This window comes from Schistocerca piceifrons, chromosome 6 (genome assembly GCF_021461385.2).
Source record: "Schistocerca piceifrons isolate TAMUIC-IGC-003096 chromosome 6, iqSchPice1.1, whole genome shotgun sequence".
Classification (NCBI taxonomy): domain Eukaryota; kingdom Metazoa; phylum Arthropoda; class Insecta; order Orthoptera; family Acrididae; genus Schistocerca; species Schistocerca piceifrons.
In genome coordinates, this window is record NC_060143.1 from 147,631,184 (window position 1) to 147,649,644 (window position 18,461).

Below are 18,461 nucleotides of genomic sequence, written 5' to 3' on the forward strand. Positions count from 1 at the left end.
GAACTGCGTGTTGTACTATGCTAATCACTTTCTCCGTATATACCATTCCTTTCACTATAAATCAATAATAATATCTAAGGCATTCACGTTATGTACCCCCACTGGCAGTCCTGCTTACGAGACACACTTGTTTGACTCTTGATTAGTCGTAATTAACCGAGATTTTTTCTATCACTTCTGTCTCTAGTGTCAGCAGAAATTCGATCTATTACCAACAGACTCTCACCTACATAGAGATTACTGTATGAACCGTTGCCATTTCTACAACACTTCTCGAGGCGAAACAAGTCGTAGTGCACATTGCTGGAACACAATGTTTTTATTCTTCCCCTAAACACGTTATTTAACACACAGAAGTTTATAACTGATTTAGAAACATGTTTGTAAGACAGTTAATAACAGACTGCAAGCTCTATAGGTTACCTACGGGCGTCTTAGCCTGTATCGGTCAGCAGATAGATATTACGTATTTTTCCTGTCGTGTAGGTTTTACTGAAAACAGGTAACCGTATCAAAATTGTTGCAGGGAATTCTCTTTCAGTGTCGTCGCGAACTGATCAAACTGAACCAGTATGTTAAAATAGACACAGTGAAACAACAACCCTCATTTATAAGATCAAGGCAAACGTGCGTTCAAAGTATTCAACATACAAAATTACAACATTTTGTACTTGAAAACGAGATGATGTAGATAGGGTTGGGTTTAATTGGATAAAGACAGGAGGGGTGGACGTAGATAGTCCCGGGAGTGGACTTCGTTTTTTTTTCCCCAGAGTGGATTCTGACGCAAGATAACGTTCCTGTTTTAACAGAGTGTACGCTTTCCGTGAGGAAGCAGATTCCTTTTCAGCTTAGCGTAGGTAAGAAAACAGTACAGAGGACGCACATAGAGAATATATATGCCAAAACACAGTGGAAAACCAATACAGTTTGTTATGCCAAACAGTACTTAAAAGTACCATTTGTAAGTGCATACTGGTGACTGCAAGCTCCCAAGTGAAAACTACTTTCAACTACAATTTGATGTGATGTACTGTAATTGTTTTACATTGTAATTTGGTGCGTATATTCACTGCATTCACTGTAATTTTCCCTTGTCTGTTGGTACGCATCTTTTCTTTCTGGTAAAGTGTGAAAAAATATATACTGTGTTTACTCGATTATTTTCCTTACGGCAGGTCCGATGATGGCAGTCTGACGAAACGCATAATCAACGTGGATAAATAAAGCGCGTTCCAGGCGGTTAATTTTGTGTAAATATTTCACCATTGTCACTGACCTCTATGAAGACTTTCTATCTTATCACAAGCAAGGACAGAAAATAAAGGAATGGATTACAGACCAAACAGGAGTGAAAGACGTAATTATGAATACAATAAAAATGAAATGGATGTGAACGAGACCTGTAGGAAAGCGAATGCATGACAGGTAGATCAAAGTACACCGATAGAAAAAAATCGCAACACCAAAAAATAATTAATTTAGAGCAATGAAATTTCGGGAATACATTTGTCTTGGTAACATATGTAAGTGATTAACAGTGCAAGATCACTGGTTAATGTAAGCACGAGATACGCCATTGCAAATGTGAAATGATGGTACATTAATAACCGGTATAACCACCAGAATGTTGAATGCAAGCATGGAAAGGTGCATGTGTTGTGTTACCCAAGTGCCGGATGGCAGTTTGTGGGATGGAGTTCCATGCCTGTTGCACATGGTCGGTCAATACGGAGACGTATAATGCAGTTTGAGGATGAATTAGAAGCTGTCGCCAGATGATATCCCGTGTATGCTCGATTGGATGCTCCAGTGATGGAGTAGGCCAAGGCAACATGTCGACACTCTGTAGAGATGTTGGGTTACAACAGCGGTATGTGGGCGAGCGTTATCCTGCTGGAAACCACCCCCCGGAATGCTGTTCACGAATGACAGCACAACAGGTCGAATCACCAAACTGACGTACAGTTTTGGAGTCTCGGTGCCTGGGATAGCCACGAGAGCGCTCCTGCTGTCATACGAAATCGCAGCCCAGGCATAACTCCGCCAGCCGCTGTGGCCGAGCGGTTCTAGGCGCATCAGTCCGGAACCGCGCTGCTGCTACGGTCGCAGGTTCGAATCCTGCCTCGGGCATGGATGTGTGTGATGTCCTTAGGTTAGTTAGGTTTAAGTAGTTCTACGTCTAGGGGACTGATGACCTCAGATGTTAATCCCATAGTGCTCAGAGACATTTGAACCATTTTTGAGCAAAACTCCAGTTGTAGGTCTGGTGTGTGTAGCATGCAGTGAGGTGCGTTGCAGGTCCCCAACTGGCCTTCTTCTAACCTACAGACGGCCGTCATGGGCACCGAGGCATAGCCATCGTTCATCAGAACACGCAACAGACCTGCAACCTGCCCTCCAGTGAGCTCTCACTTGCCACCACTGAAGTCGCAAATGGTGAGAGTTTTGGGTCACGCTACGGGACGTCTGGCAGGGAGCTATCCTTCAAGTAGCCGATAAGTAACAGTTATTTTTGTCACTGTGGTGCTAACGGCTCCTGAAATTTCTGCTGCAAATGCAGTATGACGCGCCAGAGCCATACGTCGAACACGAGGGTTTTCCCTCTGGTTAGCGGCCTTCGGCCGTCCGGAACCCGGTCTTCTCGTAACCGTACATTCCCGTGACCATCGCTGCTAGCAGTCATATACAGTGGCTACATTCCTGCCAAGTCTTCCTGCAGTTTCGCAGAAACAACATCCCATTTCCAGTAACTCTATTGCACGACCTCGTTAAAACACAGTAAGGTGCTGATAACGGCGTCTTTGTCGCCTTAAAGGCATTCGTCACGTCCGTCTCAAAGGTTACTAACGCCCTCGGTCTTTAGAGCGTCTATTTAAAGCAAACCTGATTTGCATCCTCATAGTGGTGCTACTAGCGCCATTTTTATGCAACTGGTGCGGAATCTGAATAGACATCATCTCTGAGATGCAGAAACACGCCTAATAGTGTTCGTTTATGACGCACAACTTGTTCTTGGTGTTGTGATTTTCTTTCCAACAGTGCAGTTTTTTCTGGATCCAAGAACTAACGAAAGTCCCAGGAAACGACGTAAAGAAATGTGGGAAGATGACATTAGAAAACTGATATATTGTTATTGGATAAGCCACTCAACTGTTTTATTGACAGTATTTAATAAGAATGATAGATTTCCAAATTGCAAAACTTTGGTTTACCTTTTAGGAAACAAAAGAAAAAAATATTATTTTGCAATTATGCATTGCAACTACCAAGTAAAGGAAAATGACAAATCAGTTTCGCATGGGAGCTACGTTAATACAGAGCTATACAAAGCTCTTCACAAGTAAACATCAGAGACTGAGAGATCCGAACACTCAGAAATGTCTGCTGATAATTTTATACCAAAAATCCGAAAGAAACGGATTTGTATGTGCAACACGAGCCCGTGTTGTGTGTCACTGTATGTCCTCTTTTTCTCCATAGCACATAATTCCCAACAACCTGCATATTCTCAGATATGCATTGAAAAATTATTTAAGGTGGCAGATTGAGTGTAGAAAAAAGAATAACAGCACTCGGACTACGCTCTACACATTGATTTCTAGTTGCGCTGCAGGCAAGCCCTGTTTACGTATGCAGTTGTGGATGTATACATTGGCCTCGCGTAAATGAGTGTGTGCGTGTGTGTGTGGTAGTGTGTGTATGTGTGCGCGCGCGTGCGTGCGTATGATTGTGTTTCTGTGTTATATGGCCAGGGAAAGGTCAACGAGAAACAGAAGAGAGAGAGAGAGAGAGAGAGAGAGAGAGAGAGAGAGAGAGAGAGAGAGAGAACGCAGCGGTGCAAACATCTGCTATTACCAGGGCTACTGTTTACGTCACTTGACATTTACGAGGCAGAAATAAAAAACTGAGAAGATAAATGAAGTAATGGAAAATCAAAGATTTCTTTGGACACCTCTACAAAATGAATGAGAACGTGCTTGCGAAATACATCTTCCTGTATTTCTAGGAAACGAAATCTACAACAGCATTTATTACAAAGTAAGAAATTAAGTACAAGGAATAACATCAAAGAAAAGGAAATAACAAAAAAAAAAAACTTTTTAAGAACGAAATACTAAATTTAGAAAGTTTTCAAGGCAGAAAATGTGAAATCGGGAATAACATGGACTGAAAAAAGGAAAAGAAACATGAGTAGAAAATGAAGCAGTACAGGAGAAAAAGAAAAGTACAAAGAAAGAAAAAGAACTGAAATTTTCACCTGAACCTGGACGGTCAAAGCGAAGATAAAAAATCCGTGCAGTCGTGGTTCTTGGTGGGTGGCTCTAAGGTTTTATATTCTGTACGACTAACAACATTAGTATTTCAAAGTTTCTGTGAGATTACAAGGTAGTTCTTCTCTGACATTTTTCTATTTTATACACTGGATATAAAACTCTAGATCTATAGCAGGTTTTCCCAAACTGTGTTTCGCGGAACGCTGGTGTTCGGCAGCCAAACTATTAATAACATGGCGTTTTATCCGATATTTGACGATAATAATTATTTTTTTAATATTTGGTTATTATTTATGTGTTAATAGTTGATATTTAAAATTGAAGTAACCACTGAATAAAACAGGTTATTCTCATTTTTTAGAAGTTTATTAATCTTCAAAGTAAACAAAGTGTTCCCTCAAAGTATCAGGATTCCTAAAGTGTTCCGTCTGAGGGAATGTTTGGAAACCCCTGTTCTATAGTGTATTATAGTAGAGTAGGCACAGTATAATAGTACTACGTATAAAGTGTGTAACGGAGAAGGGTGAGCAAAATTGTGCTTTCGTATCAAACAAATGATGCAAGTATGTTCACAAAAGCTTTGCACTGTGTTTAATGCTTCAGAGTATGAAAACTAGCACCCGAGTCTCATCTGAAATTGTTGGATGTTGTGGAGCACCAAGTGCACAAGATATAATAAACATTATTATTTTTTCAGGTATTTCGAAAAGAAAAGTTCATTCAAGTTCATCATCATTTCACATGAGGACGTTTACATTATGGCCACAGAAAGAAACCAGCAAATTTCATATTTCATTAAACGTGTCGAGAACATGTGGCGTGCAACAGTAAGGACACGTACTGGAAAACAACGCATTGTTTTGCTCCAGCTCTCGTAACATAAACTACCGGGTCCAGTTATGGTAACATGCACTAAAGGTGCATAACGCTCATTTTAAGGTGAGAAATTCTTTTGCATGTAACTTACGTAGGAAACGTGTATCGCTTCTGAATGAGAAGTTTGTGCTTTGATCAAGTAACCATCGTAATAAACGTCCTGAGCATATAGTTCAAAATGGACCTTCCCTTCTACAGCTACTTTGGCAAATAAAATGTGATATTGTAAGACAACCGATGAGCTGTATGCTTCAATTTTCCTCTGTAACTTTTCACTGTTTTCTACAAATTGCAAATGCAGTTTCTGGCTTCGCAACAAATTACACGAAGATGAAATAAATCTCGGGTGAACAGCCTGGTATGAGTGTGCATAGGACACAATATTTCGGCAATCGACCACGTTGCCATCATCAGGTGCGCAGTACATCAGCGCACCTGATGATGGCAACGTGGTCGATTGCCGAAATATTGTGGCCTACGCACACTCATACCAGGCTGTTCACCCGAGATTTATTTCATCATAAAATACTCCTGGAGAAATTGAAGAATCACATCAAATTATACGAAATTTACTACAAGTCTCAAACATAAAGGAAGAACTGTTAGAAGCTCTGAGGAGTACTGCTATGCACCGATTATTTTTCCAAAATTAGAATTATAAAAAATATCCGCTTTTGCTTATAATTCTGTGCAATGCGAAGAATTTCCAGGTATATCATTCAAGAACGTCATATGTTTTTTAACACAGCTGACATGCAAATGTATTCTTCACTTTAAAATAAGCGCAAGAAGTTGTCGCTTGTCATAAGATCTGGAATAAAACAATGACCTGCTCTTACTGTTGCCCGCCATCACTCCTTGCGACGTTTACCAGAGCTGGAAGCTTCCGGTAGTTTATGGTTAATACAATGTAAAATAAGTGAAATAAAATGAATACTCCTGTCACAAGTTCCAAAAAACCACTTCTAAAAAAGGAGCGATGAGGGCCAAAAGGTTGTAATATTTGATTTATTCACGACTAATTTAGATACCATGATGCATGAAACACAGTACAAAGTTCAGTAAGGAAATGTGCCTGTTTAATCTGCATATTCTGACAATAATTTGAAGCAAGCTAACTTAGTATTCTTAGAGTATGCCAGTTATATAAATATGTTTACAATATCTTCGTACAGTACGTAACGCCCACAGTACATGATGTCTCACCCTAGGAAGCCGGTATGACTTGATTACGTCAACCAGAAGATGATAAAAAAGGCATCTCTCGATTATCTGGATCAGTGTGGCCCCAAGATTCATGGATAACCGAAAAACAGGGGCAATCCAAAATAAACATGTATTTACCTCGAACTGTTATTTATTTATTTACAAAACAAGCAACATGTCACATTTGAAAGCGCACTGCATTGCTTCATTGCAAACGCTGTACTTGCCTGAAAGAATGGGCTGAAAATTAATAACATTTAGCTTCTAGGGAAGGAGCAAAGCATTATCCTCTGAATGCGAAAATATTTAGTTGACACCCATCTACATAGGGAGAAATGATCATCCTAATAAAATAAGAGAACCAAGAGACCGCACGGATAGGTTTAAGCGTTCGTTTTTCCCGCGCGCTGCTTGAGAGTGGAAAGGTGTAAGAACCGAGTGAAAGTGGTTCGATGAACCCTCTGCGAGGCACTTAAGTATGAATTGCAGATAGATACGCAGTTCATGTAGATGGATGTAGACAGAAAATCGGTCGCGGACGCTTTACAAGGTCAGAGCCACCGCGTTTACCTAAGAGATAATAAGCGAAATAACAGAGACATATTTCAGAAAAGTCTGACGGTGCGATTGGTTCCCTTATCGTTTTTCGCCAATAAAACATGAGTCACAAGCACAACGTGTTGCACAATTCATGTTACAAACTTCTACAGGTAGTAGAGAGGACTTAGTAGATCAAGTTTTACATAGGAACCTACGTCCGGAAACGTCATCCAACGACGTTACAGAGCGTCAGAGTTAAAGCTGGCGGCGCCTGTAAGAGTATGTATATACAGGGTGATTCAGTGATGATGATAAAAACTTTCTAGGATCATGGAGAAGGAAAAATGTATCAGTTTGAGGTAAGGGTCCCTGTACCGGAAACGAACGAGCGAAAGTTATAAGCGAAACCGTTCTGCTACCACTGACAGAGGAATACAAATTACTGGTACCGTTATTGCAAATATTGTAGGGTAGGCAACTTTCAGAGGTGACAGTACGAATCAAAACAAGGAAAAAATTTCCAGTAAACGTGGGCTCTTAAATACAAACCAGAGGAGCTATGGGCGCTTGTTCATCTTCGCTACTGTGAAACACATCTCCTCTTGAGTTATGCATTTTAGAGCCTATGATTAGTAGACAATTTTTTCTTGTTTTGGTCCGTACTATCACCTTTGAAAGTTTTCTACCCTACAGTCTTAACAATAACACTGTCACAGGTATCACAACGGTTTTCGCTTATAACTTTCGGATCGTTCGTTTGCGGTACAGGCAGCCTTAACCTGAAATTGATACATTTATCCATCTCCGTCATTCTGGAGAGTTTGTAACATTATAGTGGAATCACCTTGTATATACACACATTTACAGGTACCGGTACCTTTAACTTAGACTCTCTGTAGCATCCTTGGATGACATTTCCGGTCGGGGGTCCTTTTGTAAAACTTAGTCTACTAAGTCCCCTCAACGACATCTATAAGTGTCTAACATGAATTGTGAAACACCTTGTATAACAGTATATTCTTGACGAAAATATCCCCTATAACTACAAATGAATACTTCAGGTTTCGTTTTCTGTTTTGCCAAAAATCGCCGAATTATGTAAGAAAGATCCACAAAATCGGATAATCCACTCTTCAATAATCCGGATCTTGCTGTATTATTATATTAGTCGTTAATAAATAATCATGAGATAGCTTCTTGGCGATCAGCTGTCCTTTTTACAATTAATAGCAGACTTTCACCGATTTAATTTTCAGTAATAAATAATAATTGTAAGAACTCTGCAGACAGTGGAATACAGGACATTCACTAATTTATTACATATCAGTAACTTTATTTACCATTATTGCTTATGCGTTTGTGCTTATAATGATTTCTCGAAAAAACAATCTCTTTTTTTAGCTGATCTTCTCCTCTGCACTGATAATAAAATCGCTTGTATTTTTACGAATTAATGGACATATGTATAGAGAACTCACCGGTGGCATAAATGACGGTGAAGCCGATCTTGTGTGGCATTGTGCGGCGTCTGTGCAGAATGAGAAGAGCAATGGTAGGCGTGTCGCCGGCGCGCCACAACGCAGCGTGGATCACGATCGTTCCCCTGACACCTCTGCAGCCCCGTGTAACACATTTGCCATTTTGGTCACCTAACTCACAGGGGCAAAGGGGCAGCTATGCGCGAGGCACGTGCAACGCGGCCGTTTACAACCCGCGATCCGGACGCGGAAGAGAACTGGGCAGGCCACGAAAGCGACCGCGCGAGTGTTCTGTGGGGAGCGTGCCCGCGACGCGGCTGTCCCGGTTAAAAGCCTGCCGCCGTTTAGCGAGGCGGGCGAGTGGCGAGTGGCAAGTTGCCGTAATGCCGGCGAGCCCCGCGGCCACGCGCGATCAATACGACGCCGACGCTGTGCTCTGCGCCGCGCCGCACCTCTCCGCACAGAGATGCGGAACCTGTACACCGGATCAAATTCCCTGCCCGCACCCGCCCACACTAACGGCAAAGCCTCTGAATCACATGGACTTCCTCGTTTCCTGCACATCTGCTTTCTCGGGAGCTTCCCTACGGAAGTGTTGCGCTTGGCGTCACCATTACCGTATACACACAAGAAGCTAAGGTGAAAATATCGTAAACTGGCACTCGAAAACTGTTTTTTGTCGGGTTCTCACTGACTGGCCTAATAGATAATGTCACAAGATACATGAGGCTGTTCACGGATTATGCATTATAAAAGGTGCAAAGAAATAATAGCAGGATCAGAGCAAGTAGGGGACTTCTAGATTTTCCATATAATCATTCTTCGAAAATATACCTTAATGTGTCTGCGGCAAAATGATTACCAATCGGCGGCTAGCACGCGGAGTTTTGTCCAGTAAACGAATATGTTTGGCTGTCTCTAGCAGTGCGGTTTGTCCGACTAAGCTGCTGCTGTAATTTCTTCGATGATGTCAATATTCTAGCGACGTTGAAGGCAGATGATTCTACTATTTGTTGTAAAAATCGGATGTTGAGAAAAAACGAACAAATAAAGGCAGAAAACTAACATTATTTTAAATTATGGCTGCCCATAAACAACAACCACAGAATCCTGACTTAATCCTTAATGATCAAATACAGTTCTAATATTCTTCCTTGCTAAAATACCAGATAATAATTTTCTCACTATAAGATAATATGCTTGTTGTAAGTAGTAGAATTATTCCCCTCTGCCCCTGTGTCCCGTCTCTCCCTCCCCCCCCCCTTTCCTGTACATCACATTTACCTGTTATTTTTTCCTTATAACATAGCACTCCCCCCCTCCCCCATGGTCCATTGCCCTGCCGTTGGTGAGGTGGCGTGGGTGCCTCAATGGTAAAGACAGCCGTACCGTAGGTATTGAGAGGCCAGAGAAACGTGTGGTTCCTGAAGAGGGGCAGCAGCCTTTTCAGTAGTTGCAGGGACAACGGTCTGGATGATTGACTGATCTGGCCTTGTAACACTAACCAAAACGGCCTTGCTGTGCTGGTACTGCGAACGGCTGAAAGCAAGGGGAAACTACAGCCGTAATTTTTCCCGAGGGCGTGCAGCTTTACTGTATGGCTAAACGATGATGGCGTCCTCTTGGGTAAAATATTCCGGATGTAAAATAGTCCCCCATTCGGATCTCCAAGCGGGGACTGCTCAGAAGGACGTCGTTATCAGGAGAAACAAAACTGTCGTTCTACGGATCGGAGTGTGGAAGGTCAGACCCCTTAATCGGGCAGATAGGATAGAAAATTTAAAAAGGGAAATGGATATAGTGAGAATTAATGAAGTTCGGAGGCAGGAGGAACAAGACTTCTGGTCAGGTGGATACAGGGTTACGAATACAAAATCAAATAACGATAATGCAGGATTGGTTTAATAATGAATAAAAAAAATAGGGACGCGGATATGTTACTACAAAGAGCATAGTGAACGCATTACTGCAGCCAAGATAGACACGAAGCCCACACCTACCACAGTAGTACAATTTTATATGCCAACTAGCTCCGCAGATGATGAAGAGATTGAAGGAATATATGATGCGATAAAAGAAATTTTTGAGATAGTTAAGGGACCCGAAAATTTGATTGCGATCGGGAACTGGAATTCGATAGCAGGAAAAGGAAGAGAGGGAGAACTAGCAGGTGAATGTGAACTGGGAGTAAGGAATGAAGAGGAAGCCGCCTGGTAGGATTCTGCACGGAGCATAACTTAATCAGAACTAATGCTTGGTTTAAGAATTATGATAGAAGGTTGCATACGTGGAAGAGGCCTGGCGAACGGTAAGGTTTCAGACTGATTATATAATGGTAAGACAGATATTTAGGAACCAGGTTTTAAACTGTAAGACATTTCCAGGAGCAGATGTGGAATCTCACCACAATCTATTGCTTATGAACTGTAGAATAAAACTGGAGAAACAGCAAAAAGGCAGGGATTTAAGGAGATGGGACCTGGATAAACTGAAAGAACCAGAGGTTGTAGAGAGTTTTAGAGAGAGCATTAGGGAACCGTTGACAAGAACAGGGGAGAGAAATACAGTAGAAGAAGAATGGGTAGCTTTGAGAGACGAAGTAGTGAAGGTAGCAGAGGATCAAGTACGCAAAAAGACGAGGGTTTGTAGAAATCCTTGGGTAACAGAAGAGGTATTGAATGTAATCAATGAAAGAAGGAAATATAAAAATACAGTGAATGAAGCAGGCGAAAAGGAATACAAACGTCTCAAAAATGAGATCGACAGGAAGTGCGAAATGGCTAAGCAAGAATGGCTAGAGGACAAATGTAAGGATATAGAGGCATATATCACTAGGGGTAAGATAGATACCGCCTACAGGAAAATTAAAGAGACCTTTGGAGAAAATAGAGCCACTTGTATGAATATCAAGAGCTCAGATAGAACGCCAGTCCTAAGCAAAGAAGGGAAAGTAGAAAGGTAGAAGGAATACAAGGGCGATGTACTTGAGGACAACATTATGGAAATGGAAGAGGACGTAGATGAAGATGGAATGGGAGATATGGTACTACGTGAAGAATTTGACAGAGCTCTGAAAGACCTAAGTCGAAACAACGCCCCGGCGGTAGACAACATTCCGTCACAACTACTGATAGCCTTGGGAGAGTCAGCCATGACACGCTCTACTATCTGGTGGGCAAGATGTATGAGACAGATGAAATACCTAGAGACTTGAAGAAGAATATAATAATTCCAATCCCAAAGAAAGCAGGTGTTGACAGATGAGTAAATTACCGAACTATCAGTTTAATAAAGCATGGTTGCAAAATACTAACACGAATTCTTTACAAGCGAATGGAAAAACTGGTAGAAGCCGACCTCGGGGAAGATCGGTTTGGATTCCGTAGAAATGTTGGAACACGTGAGGCAATACTGACTCTACGACTACCCCGATGTTATTCAATCTGTATGTTGAGCAAGCAGTAAAGGAAACAAAAGAAAAATTCGGAGTAGGAATTAAAATCCATGGAGAAGAAATAAAAACTTTTAAGGTTTTCTGACGACATTGTAATTCTGTCAAGAGACAGCAAAGGACCTGGAAGAGCAGTTGAGCGGAATGGGCATTGTCTTGAAAGTAGGATATAAGATGAACATCAACAAAAGCAAAATGAAGGTAATGGAATGTACTGGAATTAAACCAGGTGATGATGAGGGTATTAGATTAGGAAATGAGACACTTAAGGTAATAAGAGTTTTGCTATTTGAGGAACATAATAACTGATGATGGTCGAAGTAGAGAGGATATAAAATGTAGACTGGCTATGGCAAGGAAAGCATTTCTGAAAAAGCATGGAGGGTGAAAATAGTAGAGGGAGACCAAGAGATGAATACACAAAGCAGATTCAGAAGGATGTAGTGAAAGGTGGCTACACTGAGCCACAGCGCCAGAGATTGCGCCAAAGAGTATTATTCAGCCGCCTCCCCTGTCAGTGCCTGTCGAGGACTCGTAGTAGTCAGTGCTTGGGCAGAACTTGTAGTAGTCGGTGCTTGTTAAGAACTCGTAGCAGGGAGTGCTTGCTGAGATGTGATACTGAAAAGTTCTTGTTGAGATGTGATAGTAACGAGTCGGTGTGGAGAGATTGTAATGTTTAGAGTGCTTTTCATCAATATAAACGAAGGTAAAAAAAAAAAAATTCTTTTCTCTCTCATTATTTCAGTGTCCTGAATAATGCGTCATTACAGGTTCAGTCAACAAAGCATCTGGCGTGTGTTCTTGTATTAGAGTGTAATTCTGGGTTTCTTGCGCAATTATAGTATTTCTATTTTTTTTAATTACTTCAGTATAAATGATATTTAAAATTTCTTGTCTTGTTGAAGAAGAACCGTGCCAGATGTGTACGTTGAGTCATACTTCCACATACAGAACAGTTATACTTGTGCTTTGGTTTTGTAGGTTTCATAGTTGCTGGAGACATAATTAATTAATTGTGTTAACGAAAATTTTCATTCCATTCTTTGTTGTTGTTCTATACAGTCAGATTGCGTAATAATACCAGTCATGGCCAACCGTTTACGAGACATAGCGTAATCGGACATACAGCTACTAAAAATTTATAAAGTATTTTCATTAATAATAATTAAGCCTCCATGCACGTGGCGACCGCTGCTTCGGATCGTCCCTTGGAATCTTCTGACTGTAAAAATAGTAGACAGTAGTATTGTTGTAGTAATTTGTAGTTTAGTAATTGTAGTCTATATTGCATGTGTAGATTTGGTAATTGGCATTCTTCTAATGGTATTTTTCAAAATTTAATTTTTATTGCCTTGTATACGCGTTTGACAATCTAGTGCAATTATTTCAATTGTTCGTTAATCGTGTTTGAAGGAAACATTTCGTGTGAATGGTATTGTTGGAGATAAAGTGTCATTGTGTGCAATTTTCATATAGTGACGAGTTTTGTATGTTTTGTAAATGATTATGCGATCAATGAAAAAGGCAAAAATGATGAATAGTGAGAATGACGAAATTGTTAACATGGCGAACTCGCCAGCACAGGAGAACAGTGTGATGAATAACGAAGTGGAAAACAATGTAATAAGTCGGCAAAATAGTCCGGAATCATTTCAAAATTTTTCTCAATTATCGAACACAGATAGCTTTATGGCTATGCAGAAGGAAGTTAGTTTTGCGGGAAATGTTAGTGGCGAAAAGAATTTCGAACCGGCTAATATGGAGCAGTTGATGGGTGTAATATTAAATTTGGGATCTGAGTTAAAAACAGTGGCAACACGGTTAGACTTATAAATGGGAACAAGGAGCAGTTTCGATCTGAATTTAAAACAGAGACAGGAACAACTAAAACAGAGATGGGAACTTTGGGATCTGAAATTAAAACAGATAGGGGAACAATGGAAACACGGTTAGACTCACTGGGATCACAAATAGGAACAATTAAAACAGAGATAGGAACAATTAAAACCGAGATGGGAACTTTGGGATCTGAATTAAAAATGGATATGGGAACACTGGAAACACGGTTAGACTCACGAATAGGGACATGTTTCAAAAATATGAAAGATGAGTTGAAGAAAGAAATCAGAGAAGAAGTACAACCGATTTTGAATTCTCATAATAATAGATTAGTTGCAGTAGAGATTAAACAAGGGGAACAGGATAGAGAACAGGAGGAAAGAGATCGCGTGATAGTACAGAAATTTTCAGAGTTAAATTTACAACGTGCACACGATAAGGAGGAAATATTTGAGTGAATCGAGGAATCCGTACCAAATGACAGAATAAATAACCTAACACAACAATATGAACAGTTAACTACCAAATGTGTTAATACTGAAACCCGAGTCGCGACACTTACGGAAGACGTAAATAAACAGAAAGAACAAATAGGTGATTTATCGGAAAGAGTTGAGATTTCAGATAAACTGACAAGTGTTAGTTTAAGTGGGGACAGAGATTCAGATGATACAGCACCATTGCCATTTGCAGAAACCGAAGAGTATCAGAACATAAATAAACATGTTGAAAATCAGGGAAAATTTAATGAACGCGTTAAAAGGGAAGTTGAGGCATTACGAAAGCAAGTCAAACAGATCGAAGGCGAAATTGTATGAAAAGACAGCAAAAGAAATTTGGAATCACAGATAGCAGAGGGGTTTGAAGAAAATAATTTGTTTCATTTACGGAATGCAACAAGAGAGCGCCAGGCGCGCGAACTTGACAATAATCTTCGACCATAGATATTGGTAGACTGGTCATGACGTATATTTCGTGGCACCAACATCTCTACTGCTATACCACGTGACTATTGGCAAAACAATGGTGGTATCCTGTTGTGCTTATGGTTGTACCGAGCGTTTTGTGAATGGAAGTAACATTAAATTTCACGTGTAAGTATTATTAGTATAATTTAGCGGCATTTCTTGAATACTGATAAACTATTGTGTGTATCATATCCTTACCCAGAACGCCACAGTTACGTAAATTGGCGGTTTGAAGTGCTGTGTGTGTTTCCAGGCGCACATTGCAATCGTATATATTTCTTGAAATGGTAAGCTACAAAGCTGCTTTTTCTCTTTCGTATTGGTTTCCAAAGGATGAAGGGCGCAGGCAGATGTGGACACAGGCAGTGAAACGAAAAGATTTCAAGCCTACTGCGCACACACGCATCTGTTCGAAGCACTTAGAAGAATATATATATATAAAGATGATGTGACTTACCAAACGAAAGCGCTGGCATGTCGATAGACACACAAACATACACACAAAATTTAAGCTTTCGCAACCAACGATTGTTTCGTATACACCACTTCAAGAATTATGGCAAACAGAAGCAAACATGTGGAGTATTTCTTGTGTCAACTGTCACTTCCTATTTCAATTGCTCACGAAGAATGCAGTGTAATAATTGTTAATGGTCTAAACCTAGTAATGGTATGTCATGTCGTTAGCTTCCTTCCTATTAGCATAAATTTATACAGCTTCCATAAAACCTCAGCTCATGTGACTTCTATGAAGTTTCTTCTACTAATGTCGTTCGTCGAATTATAGCAGTTCATTTTCTTATCTTAAAAATATAAGGCACTGAGCGTAAGCAAAACATGCAATAGCGAGTAAATATACCAGTAGAGAACAGAATGTCAACAAGTGGATGCAGCACAATTCTTACAACGAGGCTCTGCCAAGCAAACAATCTATAATTAATACAATAGTGTGACCTAAACTCTATGTTTGTACACAGTATATCAGCATTTCTATACACCAAATTAAAGAGTAGTTATGACAACAAACAGAAATGTATAAATATGCAATCCATACGCATAGCAGCAAACAGGTCATTAGCATCATATCAGCATAAGCAAATAAATGTTCATATGTAATCTTAATAAGTAAACATGAAGGCGCAAGCAGATAAATCACAAAGTATAACTTACATACCTAACCACATCAGCACAATAAATCAGGTGACAATTATAATTTAAATAAATAAGCACAGCAGGCACATAATTAAAAAATATGACATCAGTGAAAAAGCAGTGCAGCCAAGCGATGCATAATATACACAAGTTATAACCCAGTTCATTAATAATCATTGTCGAAATCAGTTAACGTACGCAAGCACGTCGCTTCACAAGTAATTTCATAGAACACGAAATTTAGCACAAAGTATGAATCACGTAATAGCGAGCAGCAAATTACGTCTAAAGTACGTACCTAAGTGGAAATATGTTACCTGAAAAATGAACTCAATTAATAGTTACCTTTTTTAGTTTATTAGTTTCTTCTTCGAAATTACATTCTTCCTGAAAATTTCTCGATAGTAAGTCGTCTTAACGTCGGACACGCACAGAATTTACCTGAAGTTCTTAAATATTTTATAGAACCGTATCCTGAAAAATACTGAATGTTAATAACATAATTCATCAAGTCACTATAGCTTTATACTGAATTTAATCGGAGAAATTAAACTGTGTATTTGTTTACGGCTGTCAGTGCATTCGCACTGAGCGCTCGATCACCTGTAGGCGCGTGACGTAGGAAGTAATTGTTTGCGGTCAACGACTGCCTTGTGCGGCGCGCAGACTTGACTGTTGCTTTGAGTATATGCCGCCGCCAAAACACAGCGCGGTATCCTTGTATTCTCTGCATGTTTACGTAAATTGTTGGTTTCTCTAAAGTATGTCATTCCACAAAAAATTTTTCAAAAGTATATCATTCCACAAAAATTTTAACATTAGATATATGATGTATTCCCTTAGAGCGTCGAGATTTAAGAGTTTCTACTTCGACAGTGTTATCATGTATAATTTTGCGAATTCTATATGGACCGTTATAATGCAGAAAGAATTTGCGACACAAGCCTTTTCCTTTGTGAGACAAACGATGAGACTTAATTAACCCCTTTTGACCAACTGACAAGATTTTTAAACGACCAGGACGCTTAGCTGATTTCTCTCTTCTAGCAGCCGCAGAGGCAATATTTTGTAGAGCCAGGTTGACAACTTCAGAATGCCGCAGTTTCCGCGAAGGCGGAAAAGGAACGATTTCAGAAATGCGATTTGTCGGTACTTTGTTTTTTAATATCAGTATAGGCGGTAAAGAAGTTGAATCATTAGGAAGTTCATTCAGAATGTTTTGAAAAATATGAAGATACTGATCCCACGTTCTGTGATTCTGATGACAATAAAGACGACACAATTTATTGATTTCCTTCATCCATCTCTCTGAAGCGTTAGATTGAGGGTGAAAAAGTGAAATGAAAATTGGTTTAATTTTACGACGCCGTAGAGTACGAAGCCAAATTTTAGAACGAAACTGTGATCCATTATCTGATATAACCTTATCAACATGACCCACTTCTTTGAGAAAATTTTTGATGAAAGCGTTAGATACTGAACGAGCTGTTGCTTTGCGTAACGGTGTAAAACACACATATTTTGATGTCAACTCCACTGCTACGAAAATGTACGCAAAACCATTAGTAGAACGAACCACTGGACCGAACAAATCGACTGCAGCCATCTCCTTTAATTTCGCTGGAATGATAGGAAACAACGGTGCTCTGTGAGAAATTGTTGGCGGCTTAGCCTTTTGACATAATTTGCATTTGGCCAGAACAGATCGAATACGTTTCTCCATATTACTGAAGTAGCAATTTTCCCGTAATTTATGAAAGCATTTTCTGGGACCAAAGTGTGCATAACTGAAATGCGTATACCAAATCAGCTTATTAACCCACTCATCAGGAATACAAACTAACCAAACAGAGTTGTCGACCGATTGTCGTTTGAAAAGAATGTCATTGCGAACTAAATAATGCTGTCTAATCGCTACGCTTTCCTTTCTCCTCCACTTCTCCTTAATGTCCTTCCAGATTGGATCCTTATTTTGCTCCTTAGCGATGTCCTGGAGCGAAGACGAAATAAAGTTCTCAAACGCAACACCTTGAATATACATCAAACAATAATTGTTTTCCTTGCAGTCCTCTTCAGCACTTTGTTTCAAACCCATAGGTGCACGTGATAAAGCATCAGCAACAATATTTGAAGAACCCTGTATGTAAACAATACTAAAATCAAGCTCCTGTAGGTACAATGCCCATCGTGACAATCTGCCGTGAGTTAATTTTGTCGACATAAGAAATTCCAGAGCTCGATGATCGGTGTAAACCTTAGTATGTCTGCCAAACAAAAATGTCTGAAATTTTGTAAAAGCCCAAACAACAGCCAAAGCTTCAAGTACCGTAATCGAATAATTTTTTTCTGATTTAGAAAGAACACGACTTCCAAATGCAATAGTTTTCTGTACTACAACGCCGTCTTCTTCTATCTCTTGAAATAAATGTGCACCTAGGCCTTTGTATGATGAGTCCGTCGCCAAACAAAAATCTTTAGATAGATCCGGATGTGAAAGAAGTGGAGCAGCAACTAAAGCATCACGAAGTTGTTCAAATTCTGATTGAGCTTCCTCATCCCAACATCAATTAGATTTCTTTCCAGATAGTTCACATAAACGAGGTGTGGCCAAATCGTCCAATTTAACAAAGCGTCTAAGAAAACTACAGACACCAAGGAAACTACGAACCTCACG

The 18,461-nt window shown here is 39.9% G+C and overlaps 1 protein-coding gene across 1 annotated transcript in view; it reads right to left on the bottom strand.

Moving 5' to 3' along the window:
- Positions 1–8,704, bottom strand: part of LOC124802828 (centrosomal protein of 104 kDa) — a 455,266-nt gene extending 446,562 nt beyond the window's left edge. The window contains exon 1 of the mRNA XM_047263836.1: positions 8,378–8,704. Coding sequence (XP_047119792.1) covers positions 8,378–8,417 — 40 coding nt within the window. The 5' untranslated portion in view covers positions 8,418–8,704. The remainder of the gene's footprint in view (positions 1–8,377) is intronic.
- Positions 8,705–18,461: the final 9,757 nt, after the last annotated feature.